The sequence below is a fragment of the Babylonia areolata genome, chromosome 3 (genome assembly GCF_041734735.1).
Source record: "Babylonia areolata isolate BAREFJ2019XMU chromosome 3, ASM4173473v1, whole genome shotgun sequence".
Classification (NCBI taxonomy): Eukaryota; Metazoa; Mollusca; class Gastropoda; order Neogastropoda; family Buccinidae; genus Babylonia; species Babylonia areolata.
In genome coordinates, this window is record NC_134878.1 from 64,064,141 (window position 1) to 64,081,640 (window position 17,500).

At 47.1% G+C, this 17,500-nt stretch overlaps 1 protein-coding gene across 2 annotated transcripts in view; it reads right to left on the reverse strand.

Annotated features, from left to right (window-relative positions):
• Nucleotides 1-7,925: 7,925 nt before the first annotated feature.
• The window catches only part of LOC143280680 (regulator of G-protein signaling 20-like), a 196,918-nt gene continuing 187,343 nt past the window's right edge, over nucleotides 7,926-17,500 (reverse strand). For both annotated transcript variants that reach the window (XM_076585416.1, XM_076585417.1), the window contains 2 exons: nucleotides 15,909-16,075; nucleotides 7,926-8,109 (listed from right to left, as the gene is read on the reverse strand). In XM_076585416.1, the coding sequence (XP_076441531.1) occupies nucleotides 7,933-8,109; nucleotides 15,909-16,075 (344 nt within the window). In that variant the 3' untranslated portion in view covers nucleotides 7,926-7,932. The remainder of the gene's footprint in view (nucleotides 8,110-15,908; nucleotides 16,076-17,500) is intronic.

Consider the following 17,500-nt stretch of genomic DNA (forward strand, 5'->3'; position numbering starts at 1 on the left):
TCCGCCTTCTGTTCATCAATGGTATGTTTTGTTCTCAGACAGTTTCTGGTCACCAGCTAATCAGGACCCCAATCTGAAACAATTCTCAGCAGAAATATTGTACTAGGTCTCCTTGTTGTTAATCTGAGAACAACAACAACAACAACAACAACAGCAACAAAAACCGCAGTGATTACAGTAGCAAGTGCTGGATGTTAAAAAAAAAAAAATGACATGGTATAAAAGTCCCTCTCTCGTCACCAAAAAAGGAACACACTTGGTATTGCACTATTCCCATGTCACCAAAGTCACTGTGTAATGCATTCAGGTAAACTATACCGAAAACCATACAAAACAAAAACAGAACAAAAAAAAGAAAAGAAAAGAAAAAAAGAACCAGTTCTCAACAATACTGTAAGAGTATGGGAGTAAGCTTTTCTGTGGCAATTCAGCAAGTGACTGTGGATTACTATGCGGTAACAACGACAGAATCCAAACACTATCAAGAAACCGCTTTTCTTTTCTAAAACTTGTTCGCTTCTTACCCGGAAAATAATAACAATAACTAACCAAATCATTAATAATAATAATAATAATAATAAATCACAAGTGGACAGTAAAAGAAAGCATAAAATATGAGGATATTTGTCCACATAGTTGCATTTCATTAACTACCAAATCAGCAACGAATAACAATAAAGCAACCAAATAAACAAACAAAATAAATGAAAAAATATACAAAATAAATGAATAAATAAATAAACATACAAATACAAATCCGGAAAGAGTGAGTGTAAAAAGAAAAAGAAAAAGAAAAAAAGCAACACCCTCCAATGAAGAGAATACATGCACACACACAAAAAAAAAAACAAAAAAAAATAATAAAAAAATAAAAAAATCAAAAAAATCTCATCATTTTGAGACACTTCATATTCTGACTGATTGTAACAGCGATCGATAATAATATTCAATCTCTGAGGTATGAGTGACTCCCCCCCCCCCCCCCCCCCACACACACCCTCAAAATCCCCAGATGTAGCTGTCAGTTCTATTGACTGTTCGATACACACACAAACAAAATCAACAAATAAAGTTTAGAAGATCAAATCAGTGAATCAGTCAACCAGTGCATTGGTAAACACTTTTTTTTTTTTTTTTTTTTTGCTGCCCCATCATCTGCACCGTTTCAGTGGCATTACTCCCACGCCGCTCATTTAGATTCCCCCCATACACGGCCACACCCGGGTTCGTCCGTCACAGTTCCAGCGTCGGCAGTCCGCAGGGAACCATCGATGTTAGGTCGCCAGGAGGCCACACACCAGAGGAGACCCTGCACTGCTGCTGAGTCACTTCGGTGGTATTCAATGGTGCCTGTTCTGATTTAACGTACTTAGGACACCACCTACTAAGCCCCCTACTAACGACAATAATGGCTTAGTCGCGGAGCCAGACTGAGTGAGCGTCCCTCCCAGAGTGGAGACCGCCACCACGTCCCTCAAACAACAGCCCCCCATGAATCTGCCGACACTGAAGACATTGACAGGGCTCACCCCAAGCACGGAAGTGGAGGGGTACCGAAACTGAGGTCACCATGAGAACAGGGCATGAAAGGCCACTGACTCTGGGACTGTTTTGTTTAAATTGATGATGATGAAGGAAGAGGAGGATGACGATGACGATGTTGCTATGGAGGTCCATTTTTGGTTTGGGACTGCGTGACAAAGCTGTACTCTACGCTTCCTGTCATAATGATATCCCGGCGTTAACCAGGCTTGAGAGATACAGACACTTGCAGTGTTGGTCAGGTAATTAAAGCAACACACCCAAAGACGCATCCTTGAAGTGGATGACACTCGACTGTGTGGTCCCAGTCTCCCCATTTAAGCCCGTAGCACACTCAACTCTGGGATTCGAACCCGCGTCCTCCCAGCCGTCAGTACGCGACGCTAACCACTTTGCCACATCGGCTGGTAACACATTAATAATTAATTGAATGGATAAATTCATGAATGAAACACTACTTAAAAACAAACAAACAAACAAAAAACCCCGAAACTGTAAAACGATTAGTAGGTGGATTTTTTTCCCATACAGAAGTTGTTCTAAATAAACCTGTCTGACTGGGAAAAAGAGCTGGTAAATGCAAGCATACACGCTGCATAAAAAACAATCCCAGACTATTTTCTGGTGTGTGTGTGTGTGTGTGTGTGTGTGTGTGTGTGTGTGTGTGTGTTTTAAGCGGACCATTTATGATCTTTTGTGATATGCACCTGAATACAGTTGGAAATAATCTTAGTCAGCATTGACACTATGCAAGTAAATAGGGGGGAAAAAAAACGAAAATAAACACACAAAAAAGGAACAAAGCTGAAGAAATGCATGCATTACTTACACAACAATTTCAACTGAAAAAAAAAAAAATCATTAAGCAAAGGAATGACACGGACCAAAAATACTCTTATGACAGAGAAAAACTGCCATACTCTCTGTCTCTCTCCCTCCCTCTCTCTCTCTGCTCAGTTCTCACGTTGACAGAGCGAGCATTGATCAAGTATCGATCTCCTTCGACACACTGTAAAGTAAACTGTTAGTAGAAAGGGGGAAAAAAAACTATCGATTTTTTTTCTCCCTGGATTTTTATATATTTTTTTTAAAATTGTCGTTATTTCATGTCCTTCATCAGAACAAAAAAGGCATTCAGAAAAAAATGTTCATATATAAAGAGAAGAAAATATATGCAACGACCCCGAAAAATAAATCAAGAAGTGTGTATCACTCTGTGTGTGTGTGTGTGTGTGTGTGTGTGTGTGTGTGGAGAGAGAGAGACAGAGGTCTGTGACGTGGCTTTCCGAACTGGATGTGGTCGGGGTGAAGTAAAGAACACCACAACAAACCACGGGTGAGACAGCACGAAAGACGTGTTGACAATGACATCATGACTACCACAGGGCGCACACACACACACACACACACACACAATGTCTTGGAGCCACACACACACACACATAAACACACACACACAAAAAATGTCTTGGAGCTACACACACACACACACACACACACACAGACAAATGTTTTGGAGCTACACACACACACACACACAATGTCTTGAGGTTACACACACACACACACACAATGTTTTGGAGCTACACAGACACAATGTCTTGAAGTTACACGCACACACACACATACACACAAATGTTTTGGGGTTACACACACACACACACACACATACACACACACACACGCAAACACACACACACATACACGATGGTATTGGATGAAGAAGTGAGCTGGGTGTGCGAGACAGGGGAAGGAGATACAATATACAGAGGGTGTGGGGTGAAGGGGGAAGAGAATTGTGTGTGTGTGTGTGTGTGTGTGTGTGTGTGTGTGTGTGTGTTTTAACACAGGATTTTTAGACCATGAACTGTTACGTGTTTTGCGCGTAGACATAAAATGTTTCCAACAGGTATGTTGTATTCACACGTAAACAATACGGGTTGTGTTCCTCTAAGTCACACACACACACACACACACACACACACACACACACACACACACACACACACGAGAGAGAGAGACAGACAGACAGACAGACAGGCAGGCAGACAGACAGAGACAGAGAGACATGAATTAACTCCACAAGGTTGAACATGTAGGATCAGTGAACAACAACTACAATAAGCGGAGTTTTGTCAATCAACAATCTCACTAGTACAGCATCATAATCATCATCATCATCATCAGGTTATACATATCCATTGACCGGAGCCCCAGGTGACACACGTATGGAAATGCCCATCCCCCGACATCGTGGAAAGCTGGTCAGAGTACAGTCAACACCAAAAAAACACAAAAGTTGATCGATGACAAATCGATGACAAAGTTTAATATACCCGTTTCGGGATGCCTGCTCGCTGAGGCGCGCGTGCGCGCGCACATATACCCATCCACACACATACACACCCACCTACACCCACACACCCACACGCACGCACACAGAGAGTGACAAACGAGTAAGGGCAGGGTTTCCCAAATCACCACACACAAAATGACTGGGGGGTATACAACCAACATACTACAGGAGATGATCAGCTTTCACTGACTTCAAAATCAGTGTTCTGTTGTAGTATTTTCTGATTCTTTTTATCTGTTGTTGTTTTGGGGTTTTTTGTTGGTTTTTTTTGTTTTTTTTTTTGGGGGGGGTCTGTCTCTTTACTTTCCACGTTTCAGTAAAAGGGCTAAAAATTCACATCTACTTTCGATTTCTCAGCCTGGGCGGACTAGCAGTTTTTACAGTACAGGAATCCCAAACCTCTACCGGAGTCCTCACCACTGGGTGAAGGTTTGGTATGTGTAATTAAGCATAATTATCTTCAAGTCACCCCCGAAAACGGAGTATGGTTGCCTACATGGCAGGGTAAAAATTGTCACACACGCAAAAAGCCCACTGGTGTACCTAGGGGTGAAGGTGGGAAGTGCAGCCCACGAACGATGAAGAAGAAGCAGATTCTCTGAGTCCTTTCTCACGCCTCCTCACACATCGTCCACACCAGTGGCATCTAAACAATCGCTTGTCCATATTTCCATCGTTCCGTTTTAGGAACAAATCTTTTTTTCTTTTTTTTTCCTTCTTCTTCCTACCTGTCATCAAGGAAAATTGAAGGGCAAAGATGCTGGCGTTATCATAAAACAACAACAGTAACAAAAAGACCTACTGTTACCACAAACCCATGCTGTAATAGGCGTATCTCCTAAGCAGACAGACATGTTCTAAAATGCCCACCGTTCAGTTACCTTGACGACAAAAACCGATTGTGGGCAGCAAATAACGACACGGGGTCACTTTTGTTAACACGCATCAAACATATCACAGAAACACTGTAGCATGACGGGGCTTTTTGTTTGCCGAGTCAGAGAAAGAGAGAGGGGTGGGGGGGGGGGGGGGGGGGGGGGGGAGAGAGAGAGAGGGGGGGGGATCGATAGGCGTCCTTCCAAAGGCTGCAATATTCAGGCCGACAGGGCAACCCTCGTCATGCCAGGATAAACATTGACGGCCAGCAGTTCCACTTTGTCCTCGCTTTTGTCAACAAGTGGTTTTCTTCCCCCCCCCCCCCCCCCCCCCCCCCCCAAGCGTCAGGACGATCGCTGCTGAATCCTGTCCCTGCCTTGTTCCTTCCTGCCGCAGTTCATTTTCAACCCCCACAAAACATCAATACTGTTGTCATATCGATCGCATGTCGCGCAAAACTGTCCGATTGTCAGTTTCCTTAATCGCTGGGCTGTTGTTATATGAATTCCTAGCATGGCTGATTTAGCACTGAATTCTTAATCGGAAGTGAGTCGATGTTGTTAAAATTGCAGTATCATCGATCTAAACAGTGAACAGTCAGTATATTTAAACAGAGATGTTGTGAATGTGAAGTCTGCAAACGACTGGACGCTAAAAGTGGGGTGTTGCAAATTAAAACTGTCAAGATTAGTAGATACACACTCGGTATTGTGCAAATTTCTGAGGTGATGTGAGCCTATAAGCTCGTTCTTATGAGTGGGTACTCTGTAGATTATCAGCAGTCAAAATGCCAGGTCTTGGAAATCTAAGTTAAGCTGGGTGTTATGAATGTGAACCCTCAAGAGATCAATAGTTAAACTGGGTCAGTAACAATTTGTTCTTTGTGAAGACATCAAACTCTGTTCCTCTAAGCTGAACGCAAAACGACCTCCTCGTTGTTGAAGAAGGCTTCCGCGTGTGACATGACTTGAGGCAGCTGCGTCTCGGAAAGGAATGTGACAGTGCGATGCAGAGCCACTTTATCTCGGATTGGCCATCTGCAACGATGGTCTGTCTGTTTTACACAAAGGTCTTTTCGTAGCAAACTCTAATCCCAGTCAAATCACATGTGCGTGCCCACAGTCTCTAGACAAGAGACGAAGTGCCTGCAGCACACAGACCCTCCCTCTGCCGGCCGACACGTCAAAGACTGGGCCCACAACACCAATCAGGGCCTGACAGAGGACAAACAGGACTGCCGGATCCCAGGTTCGCATCTCCGGAATTTTGTGGGCAGGACGTCCTGTGACCGGTGGCCTGAGGGCGGCAGCGTGGACCATCACCCACACCCGGAAGTCAGGTCAGTGAAGCTGTGTGTGTTGTCCATGGCACTTATGTTGCCGTGGGTTCTTTGACGTGCGCTAAGTGCATGCTACACACGGGACCTGGGTTTATCGTCTAATCTGAATGACTAAATTAATGGAAAAAGAAAAAAAAAAGAAAGAGAGTAAAAAAAAAAGAAACGGTTTGTCTGAGAGTAGTATACTACACAGTTTGTGGTTCAACGAAAACTGAAAAGTCCTTGCAAAAGCTGACCACCTCCTTTCGTGTACCCCCACACCCTCCCCTCTCCATCTCCCTCCCCTCCCCCACTCCAACCACATCCACTCTCTTCGCTCGCTGGACTGATAACAACGTAAAAAAAAAAATTAATAATCATCATCATCATCATCACAAAATACCACAGTCTGTGGGGGGGGGGTGGGGGGGGATGGAACTAATTTCAACGACAGACTCCCCCCCAACACGTGCACGCACAGAATAACACACACACACAGACACACACATACAATCCCCAGCCAGCAAGCGATCCTCCAAGTCCACATAAAAGAGGTTTGTGTGTGTGTGTGTATGTGTGTGTGTGTGTGTGTGTGTGTGTGTGTGTGTGTGTATGTGTGTGTGTGTGTGTATGTAGGTATGTGTGTGTATGTGTGTATGTGTGTGTGTGTGTGTAGGTATGTGTGTAAAACAGCGAGGAATGAGACCATTGAAAAATTCGTATGTACAGCCACCATCTGAAACACAGTGTTCAGAAGAGAAAAACAAAACAACAAACAAACAAAAAAACCAATCAACCAACATGACTAATAATGATAATAAATAATGAAGAGTCCGCCAGGAGGAAGGAGGCCGAGAGAGAAGAACACCAACATCCACACAGTCGCTGCTCTCTCCACCCACCATCGTCTTCACGGAGGGCGTGCGGGTGGGTGTGGCAGACTGGGCGGGGTGGAGCAAGGAGGTGGGGGAATCAGTGGTGGTGGTGGGATACACATTTATCCCCCAAAATACACAACAATCCCAGGAATCCACATCGTCGCCATGATGATGATGACAAGAGTGTAAAAAAACCCAACAACAACAGTTTTTAAAAAACAAAGTTCTGTTTGGTCTGGTACGGAGAAGCATCCAGAATGTTTTAAAGCTGTGTTCTTCTTCTCCTCCTCCTCCCCCTCCTTCTTCTTCAGAACAGTTCAAACGTTCAAGAAGAGTTTCACAACTGCAGTGTGTGCGTGTTTGTGTGTGTGTGTGTGAATGTGAAAAAAAAAACAAAAAAAAACCAACCCAAGGTGATGTGGTCACTCAAAACCAGGTGTAAAAAACAGTCGCAACTGTAGTAGCATTGACAGGTAAGGAGGAGACAACCCGACGAAGAAGAAGAAGAGGAAAAGTCCAGGCGCACCACTTCTTCCCACGCTTCCTCCCGTGTCACCCCCACCACCACCGCCACCGCCGCCGCTACCATCGCCGCCGCTACCATCGCCGCCGCCTTCCTCACCATCATCACTACTCCCTCCACAGGCGGACCGGGGAGGGAGAAAAGGAAGGACCATGATGACGACAGTTCCTGCCGCGCATGCGCACGTCACCACCACCTCACCTGTCCCACAATGCAATGCTCCTTTCTCAAGCCCTACACCGATCATAGGGAAGGGGACGGGATGGGGGCGGGGGGGGGGGGGGAGGGGCCAGCAAGCCCATACGAGCGCGGCCAACCCGACCCATCGCCGTAACTAAGCTTCCTCCGTTCCCAGACGCGAGTGGGCGTGGGCGTGGGCGTGGTGTGTATGGGTGGGGGTGGTGGGTGGGGAGGGGAGGGGGGTGGGGCGCCACGAGGCTCACGTGGACTGCTGCTGCTGCAAGAGTCTCTTGTAGATCTGCGAGTTGAGGAAGCGGGGGTAGGAGTCTCGATGCATCAGCGTGAAGATCTGCAGCTGGGCCTCGTCGAAGGTGTGCGGAGTGGGCTGCACCATGTTCCGGTTGATCACCTCGCGCACGCGGGAGTCTAGACTAACCTGCAACACACACACGCACACAACACACACACGCACATGCACGCACGCATACACACACACGCACGCGTGTACACACACACACACACACAAGCACGCGCACGCATGCACACAGATACACACACGCACATGCACGCATGCACGCTCACACACACACATGACATAATGAGTCAGAGCGTGCGTGTGATCCTTATAAGCTATACTACATTTGCTTCTTACACACACACACACACACACACACATGCACGCACTCACAAACACAAACACGCACGCGCGCGCGCACACACATACACACACACATGACAAGATGATACGCAATGTACTTAATTAAGGCCAGTCAGATACTCCTAAACTGACGGCATTGACACAATAACTCTTCGAACCAAACACACACACACGACACAATTATACCACAGAGTACTTGAGTCCAAGTATCTTTGGAACTAACGGCGTTGTCACATTAACAGACACAGACACAGAACTCAATATGTTTTTTTTGTTTTGTTTTTTTATACAAGTACTAAGATTTTACGTATGGCCCATTCTTCCAATCTGTCCTTGTACACAGAGAGACAGAGAGAGAGAGAGAGAGAGAGAGTGAGAGCTAAACACACACACACACACACACACACACACACACGAACGCCCAAACGACAGCTGTTATGCGACAAACGCGCAGTCATGACTCCCGTCTGAACGTGAAAACTTCCTTGCAATCTGTCTACCACAGCACAGGCTGAAAATCCTCAGTTTGTCAAGTCTGTCTGTAATCACTGTAGTCAACTTGATACTACTACTACTACTACTACTACGTCATAGTCGTCGTCGTCGTCGTGGTGTGTGTGTGTGTGTGTGTGTGTGTGTGTGTGTGTGTGTGTGTGCGCGCGCGCGCGCGTGTATGTGTTCATGTCCATGTGTGTGTGTGTGTGTGTGTATGTGTGTATGTATGTGTGTGTGTGTGTGGGCGGGGGCGGGGGTTGGTGTGTGTGTGTGTGTGTGTGTGTGTGTGTGTGTGTGTGTGTGTGCGCGCGCGCGCGTGTGTATGTGTTCATGTTCATGTGTGTGTGTGTGTGTGTGTATGTGTGTGTGCATGTATGTGTTTGTGTGTGTGGGCGGGGGCGGGGGTTGGTGTGTGTGTGTGTGTGTGTGTGTGTGTGTGTGTGTGTGTGTGTGTGTGTGTGTGTAGGGGGGCGGGGGGCCGGGCGGGGGGGCGGGGGTCTCTGTGTGTGTGTCTGTGTATGTGTGTGTGGGTGTGGGGGGGGGTCTGTGTGTGTGTATGTGGGTCTGTGTGTGTGTGTGTGTGTGTGTGTGTGTGTGTGTTCGTGTATGTGTCCCCTAAATTTTGCGGCAGAACAAGAAGTATGAACTTAAATTAACGTAAGAATCTTTACCTCAGTATTTATCACGGAGGAATAATTTTTTTTTAAACAAAAAAAAACCCCAAAACATTCAGTCTCGAAAATCATATGCATACAAGTCCATTTTACAGTACAAATACAGAAAGCAAATACTGAAAATAATAAACCTCATTTAATCTTTTTATTCAGTTTTCCATAATCTAGTTTTCCATATGGACATGGCAAATGAGAAATCGGAAAGGGCAAAGGTGAGAGGAAGGAGGCAGGGAGGGAGGGAGGGGGAGAGGGGGGAGGGAGAAGAAAGAAGAAAAAAAAAACGAGAGAGAGAGACAGGTCGCCAACACAACCACGTTACAAAAAACACCTAAGTGTCGCTCTCGTCTCCCCATGTCTCCATGGCAACGGAGGCACGCGCCACGCGCGCGCTAGAGGCCGCACTAAGTCTATCTAATCGTTGCCTGGCAACCTGGCCTCTTCGTCCCTCTGTCCCTCTCTGTCTGTCTGTCTGTCTGTCTGTCTCAGTGTGTGCTAGTGTAGGGAAAAGAGCAAATGAAAAAGAAAAGAAAAAGAAATGGAAAAAAAAAAATCTTGACGGAAAAAGCATGGGAGAAAGAGAGAGGGTGTGAGAGAGAGGGCAAGGAAGGGAGACAGAGAGAGAGGGAGACAGAGAGAGAGACAGAGACAGAGAGAGAGAGTAATAAATACAAACCGGCCAAGGGGAACAAACCGACAGTCCTAGTTTGCATCAGTTCAGCGTGGTACAGTATTACGACACCAAACTTACAACTACTGACAGAGTCAAAGAGAGAAACATGGAGATATTCAGAAAGTGAAAGAGAGAGAGAGACGAGGAGGGGTGGGAAGGAGGAAGGGTAGGAGAGACACAGAGAGAGACAGAGAGAGGGGGGGGGGGGGCGAGGGAGGAAGGAAGGGAACTCAGAGCTCAAAACGTCTGTATTCAAGGTTCAGCGTGGTCTTTACGTGAGCTTCCGCGCAGTCGCAGGCTCTCTAACCTCCACAGACTTTCAGTCTCAAGACCAAAGGCACGGAGAACGTCATCCGTCATCTTCCCTCAGCTGAAGACTGTGCCCTCTATGATACCAGCCAGCGTGAAACGCAAAGACGCCTGGGCCTCTGGGCCTCTTGGCCTCGGCCTGCGAGAACTTTGGTCTCAGCGGTGATCAGCACCAAGAAAGCTGATGCGCCAGCCAGCCCCGGGTCGCCCCTTACACTGTGCCCACCATCACAACACAAGGCCAGAAACTAGGTACTGCTGAAAAGTGTGTCCACCTTGGCACTGCACTGTCCAAGTCGGCCACGACAGACGAGGAAGTTGCCCTCCGCATCACCAGCGCTAGCTCAGCCCTCGGCAGACTCCAGGCAGATGTGGGGGGCACGTCCAGGACTTGAAAACCAAGGTCCACCTAGCAGTCGTTCTGACCTGACTGCTGCAGGCATCAGAGGCATACTGTCGGCACGTTCTGACCTGACTGCTGTGGGCCTCAGACACCTGGACGGCATACTGTCAGCACGTTCTGACCTGACTGCTGCAGGCCTCAGAGACATGGACGGCATACTGTCGGCACGTTCTGACCTGACTGCTGTGGGCCTCAGACACCTGGACGGCATACTGTCGGCACGTTCTGACCTGACTGCTGTGGGCCTCAGACACCTGGACGGCATACTGTCGGCACGTTCTGACCTGACTGCTGCAGGCCTCAGAGGCCTGGGCGGCATACTGTCAGCACGTTCTGACCTGACTGCTGTAGGCCTCAGAGGCCTGGACGGCATACTGTCAGCACGTTCTGACCTGACTGCTGTAGGCCTCAGAGGCCTGGGCGGCATACTGTCGGCACGTTCTGACCTGACTGCTGCAGGCCTCAGAGACATGGACGGCATACTCTCGGCACGTTCTGACCTGACTGCTGTAGGCCTCAGAGACATGGACGGCATACTGTCGGCACGTTCTGACCTGACTGCTGCAGGCCTCAGAGACATGGACGGCATACTGTCGGCACGTTCTGACCTGACTGCTGTAGACCTGGACGGCATACTGTCAGCACGTTCTGACCTGACTGCTGTAGACCTGGACGGCATACTGTCAGCACGTTCTGACCTGACTGCTGTAGACCTGGACGGCATACTGTCAGCACGTTCTGACCTGACTGCTGTAGACCTGGACGGCATACTGTCAGCACGTTCTGACCTGACTGCTGTAGACCTCAGAGGCATACTCTCGGCACGTTCTGACCTGACTGCTGCAGGCCTCAGAGACATGGACGGCATACTGTCAGCACGTTCTGACCTGACTGCTGTAGGCCTCAGAGACATGGACGGCATACTGTCAGCACGTTCTGACCTGACTGCTGTAGGCCTCAGAGACATGGACGGCATACTGTCAGCACGTTCTGACCTGACTGCTGTAGGCCTCAGAGACATGGACGGCATACTGTCAGCACGTTCTGACCTGACTGCTGTAGGCCTCAGAGACCCGGACGGCATACTCTCGGCACGCAAAACAACCCAGTTCTTTCCATCTGCCTTGCCTGGGGAAAAGTCTTCATGTCAGCTGACAGGATCGCATCCCTAACACAGAGATCCTTCAGAAATCTGGGATGGAAAGCATACACGCCACTAATGATGAGGTCTCACTTCCCATGGACCGGACATAGTGTCCCTACGTCCGACGAGCGCCTCTCCGAGAGACTGATCTACGAAGAGCTTTTTGGAGGAAAGCGCTCACACGGAGACCAAAAGAAGACGCTACAAAGACTGCTTCAAGACATCCCTTCAGCTCTGCAGCACTGACCCAACACATGGGAACATGGGAAGCTGTAGCCTCCAAAGACTGCTTCTAGACACACCTTCAGCTCTGCAGCACTGACCCAACACATGGGAAGCTCTAGCCTCCAAAGACTGCTTCAAGACACCCTTCAGCTCTGCAGCACTGACCCAACACATGGGAAGCTCTAGCCTCCAAAGACTGCTTCAAGACACCCTTCAGCTCTGCAGCACTGACCCAACACATGGGAAGCTCTAGCCTCCAATCGCTCAGCGTGGCACAGCCGGATCCGCTCTGGTGTCGCCGCCTATTCGGAGCACAGGATCGGCGACGCCGTTCTGAAACGCCAACAACGCAAGGAGAAGGCACTAGAAGCACCTACACCCGGACATCACCAGCTACAACCGTGTCCTCAGCGCCACAGGCACTGCACAGCCCAGATCAGCCCTTTACGGACCCACAAAGTGTGAAACTCGTGCTCATCTTCGCTTGAGAAGGAGAGACAACAACAATAACAACAACATTTTAGGCATGGCCTGTTCTTCCCATCTGTCTTGTAAATCTGCATCCATTACAAACAGGCACGGTTATATGAAGGAAAAAAAGAGAGAGAAAAAACAAGAGAGGCAAGGCCTTCAAGACTCACTTGTGATACACTTAAAAATTTTTTAAAAAATCCAAGCTTTTTATGTATTGAGTATAATGCATTTACGGTTATATTTATATTTTTTGTATTCTCTAAACTTGGCACTTTGATCTGATATTCGACCCAACAAAAGATCTGTCGTTATTGTCATTTTTTGTTCAACAGGAACTTCTTTTGCTAAGCATGGAAGTTTTGTTTATTACAAACGTTTTGGTGCAGACAGTAAAATATGTGAAATTACTCTGTAATTAATGCTAGGGGACTTAGTTTGCTTTAAACTGATCTTTCTCATCTTAAACATTACATTTTGAAATAATACTCAATACATAAAAAGCTTCGATTTTTTTTTAAAGTGCATCACAAGTGAGTCTTGAAGGCCTTGCCTCTCTTGTTTCAAAATGTAATGTTTAAGATGAGAAAGATCAGTTTAAAGCAAATTAAGTCCCATAGCATTAATTAGAGTAATTTCCCTTTTTTACTATCTGCACCAAAACGTTTGCAAAATAAATAAAACTTCCATGCTTAGCAAAAGAAGTTCCTGTTTGAACAAAAAATGATAATTATGACTGCTCTTGTTGTTGGGTCGAATATCAGATCAAAGTGCCAAGTTTAGAGAATACCAAAAATATAAATGTAACAGTAAGTGCAGTTTGCATATAATTAGGCTTCTTTTTTTTCTCTCTTTTTTTGTGCCCATCCCAGAGGTGCAATACTGTTTTAAACAAGATGACTAAAAAGAACTGAATTTTTCCTATTTTTATGCCTAATTTGGTGTCAACTGACAAAGTATTTGCAGAGAAAATGTCAATGTTAAAGTTTACACACACACACACACACACACACACACACACACACACACACACAGAGACAACTGAACACCGGGTTAAAACAGACTCACTTTGTTTACACAAGTGAGTCAAAAACCCAAACAAAACGACTACCTGCAGAACAGAGAGAAAGAGAACAAGGGAGTGGAGACAGAGTGACACAGACAGCGAGAGAGAGAGAGAGAGAGACAGAGACAGAGACCGAGAGAGAGACATAGAGAGAGAGGAAACAGACAGATGAAAGAGGAAGGAGAGAGAGTGAGAGAGAGAGAGGGGGGAGAGAGAGGGAGAGAGAAGGGAGAGAGAGAAAGGAAACAGAGGAAAGAGGAAGGAGAGAGAGAGGGGGGTGCAGAGAGAGGGAGAGAGAGGGGAGAGAGAGAGGGGGGAAACAGACAGATGAAAGAGGAAGGAGAGAGAGAGGGGGTGCAGAGAGAGGGAGAGAGAGGGGAGAGAGAGAGGGGGTGCAGAGAGAGGGAGAGAGAGGGGAGAGAGAGAGGGGAGAGAGAGAGGGGAAACAGACAGAGGAAAGAGGAAGGAGAGAGAGAGGGGGTGCAGAGAGAGGGAGAGAGAGGGGAGAGAGAGAGGGAGAGAGAGGGGAGAGAGAGAGGGGAAACAGACAGAGGAAAGAGGAAGGAGAGAGAGAGGGAGGAGAGAGAGAGAGAGAGAGAGAGAGAGAGAGAGAGGGGAAACAGAGGAAAGAGGAAGGAGAGAGAGAGGGGGTGCAGAGAGAGGGAGAGAGAGGGGAGAGAGAGAGGGAGAGAGAGGGGAGAGAGAGAGGGGAAACAGACAGAGGAAAGAGGAAGGAGAGAGAGAGGGAGGAGAGAGAGAGAGAGAGAGAGAGAGAGAGAGAGAGAGGGGAGAGAGAGAGGGAGAGAGAGGGGAGAGAGAGAGGGGAAACAGACAGAGGAAAGAGGAAGGAGAGAGAGAGGGAGGAGAGAGAGAGAGAGAGAGAGAGAGAGAGAGAGAGAGAGACATCGGTGTTGTGAACAGGTAATGGGATTTATCAACATTAATCATGGACGCGCATGTCTTTGTGGTGGGGGCCGAGGGAGCGACAAACTGAAAAGAGGGGGGAGGGGGGGGGAGGGGGGTTGGAGGTGGGGGAGGGGGGGGGATGTGTGGGGGAGGGATTGGGCTGAAGGTGAGCGAGGAATAACGCCGATGCCAGACAACAAGAACAAGGTTAAGGCAGACAAACTGGATGAAGGGCTAAATGGACCAGAGTTTAATTAACGACAGGGATGGGCACGTGAAATGCGTGTTAACTATGGGTCACACAACTGTGACACTGATCTGTACTTCACAACACAGTCTGGTCTGAACGGCGACTCATCACCCATCTGCTTCTCTCAATTTGCATTCCATGTATGTCGGCAAGAAGAAATTCTAGAAATAGTTCTATGTCAAGCCACAATACCTTTGGCTAAAATAATAATTCACAAACGCAATTCAGTTTTTTCTGTATCAAGCCAACATACCTGCTTGGACTTTGGACGATAACAGAGAAATAAAGGGGGAAAAAAGAAGAAATATACCGTCTGCCTGTGTCGAGCCAACCAGTCTGTGTGGGCAGAGTATACAAATAATTAACTTTCAAGCCACTTTTGGTATACAGTCTTCCTATATCAAGCAAACGTTCCTCTTTACCTTAGTCTTCCTATGTCGAACCGATCTTCCTCTTTGAGCGATGAAAAAAAAGGAAACATACATGCACTTCCTATCTCAAACCAACCTCAGGCTTGTATAACACGAAGACAAAAGTCTTCGCCCAGTACGGGAGCCAAATTAAGTGCCCTTTAGACAAGAAGATAGAAATGATTATATTCTTCTTGAATCAAGCCAGCCTCTCTCTTTGGCAATAATAAATTGTATAAACAATTGTAGTCTTCCTGTTTCAAGCCAACCTACCTGACTGAGCATTGATTAATAAGTATATATGCATATCATACATACATAAATACATATAACACATTGCTGTATAAAGCCAAACATTCCTCTTTGGACAATAATATAGAAATATAATCTTAGTATATCACCATCCTTACCTCTTTGGGCGATAATATAGAAATATAATCTTCGTATATCACCAACCTTGGGCGATAATATAGAAATATAATCTTCGTATACCACAAACCTTACCTCTCTGGACGATAATATAGAATATAATCTTTGTATATCACCATCCTTACCTCTTTGGGCGATAATATAGAAATATAATCTTCGTATATCAAGCGCGCCTTCTCCTCCACCAGCTCGGGGTTGTTCTCAGACTTGAGCTCCTCACAGGCTAGCCAGAACAGCATGTTCTCCTCGCTGTATTCGGACCGCAGAAACTCCCGGAACAACTTGCGGCCCCCTGCACACACACACACACACACACACACACACACACACACACACAGACAAATGACGCACGCACTCACGCAAAAACACACACAGACACACCAGGACGGGATGATTGGATTAGTGTGAGTGAGTCAGCGAGAAAGGGAAAAGAGAATACAGGTGTTGCTGTATGCATTGCTAAGGTGACCAGGTTGACTTTGCTGACGGGCTGACGACCTGTGTCGCCGGGTGGGACCCGGACAGGAGAACTGCTGGTCGTATGGAGGGCTGGCTCTAGTTTCCTCTGCAGTTGGAACCATAATCAGGCAGGGGAGACTGTTTTCCTCATCAGTTGTAAACATAGAAAAGGCAGGGGAGACAATTTTCCTCATTAACTGAAACCATAGGAAGGCAGGGGAGACTATTTTCCTCATTAATCGAAACCATAGGAAGGCAGGGGAGATGATTTTCATCAGCAGCTGAAACCATAGGAAGGCAGGGGAGATAATTTTCCTCTGTAAGTAACCATAGGAAGGCAGGGGAGATTCTTCTCTGCAGCTGAAACCACAGGAAGGCAAGGGAGACTATTTTCCTCTGCAGCTGAAACCACAGGAAGGCAAGGGAGACTATTTTCCTCTGCAGCTGAAACCACAGGAAGGCAAGGGAGACTATTTTCCTCTGCAGCTGAAACCACAGGAAGGCAAGGGAGACTATTTTCCTCTGCAGCTGAAACCACAGGAAGGCAGGGGAGACTATTTTCCTGTGCAGCTGAAACCACAGGAAGGCAGGGGAGACTATTTTCCTCTGCAGCTGAAACCACAGGAAGGCAAGGGAGACTATTTTCCTCTGCAGCTGAAACCACAGGAAGGCAAGGGAGATTATTTTCCTCTGCAGCTGAAACCACAGGAAGGCAAGGGAGACTATTTTCTTGTGCAGCTGAAACCACAGAAAGGCAGGGGAGACTATTTTCCTGTGCAGCTGAAACCACAGAAAGGCAAGGGAGACTATTTTCCTGTGCAGCTGAAACCACAGGAAGGCAGGGGAGACTATTTTCCTGTGCAGCTGAAACCATAGGACGGCAGGGAAGATAATTTTCATTCGAAGGAAACCATAGTAAGGCAGGGGAGACTATTTTCATCCGTAGGGAACTATAGAAAGGCAACGGAGACTATTTGCATTCATAGGAAACCACAGCAAGGCAACGGAGACTATTTTTATTCAATGGAAACCATAGGAAGGCAGGGGAGACTATTTTCCTGTGCAGTTGAAACCACAGGAAGGCAGGGGAGACTATTTTCATCCGTAGGAAACCATATGAAGGCAAGGGAGACTATTTTCATCCGCAGGATACAATAGGAAGGCAGGGGAGACTATTTTCTTCTGCATCTGAAACCACAAGAAGGCAGGGAAGACTCTATTCCTCAGAGCTGGAACCAGCAGAAGGCAGGGGAGACTA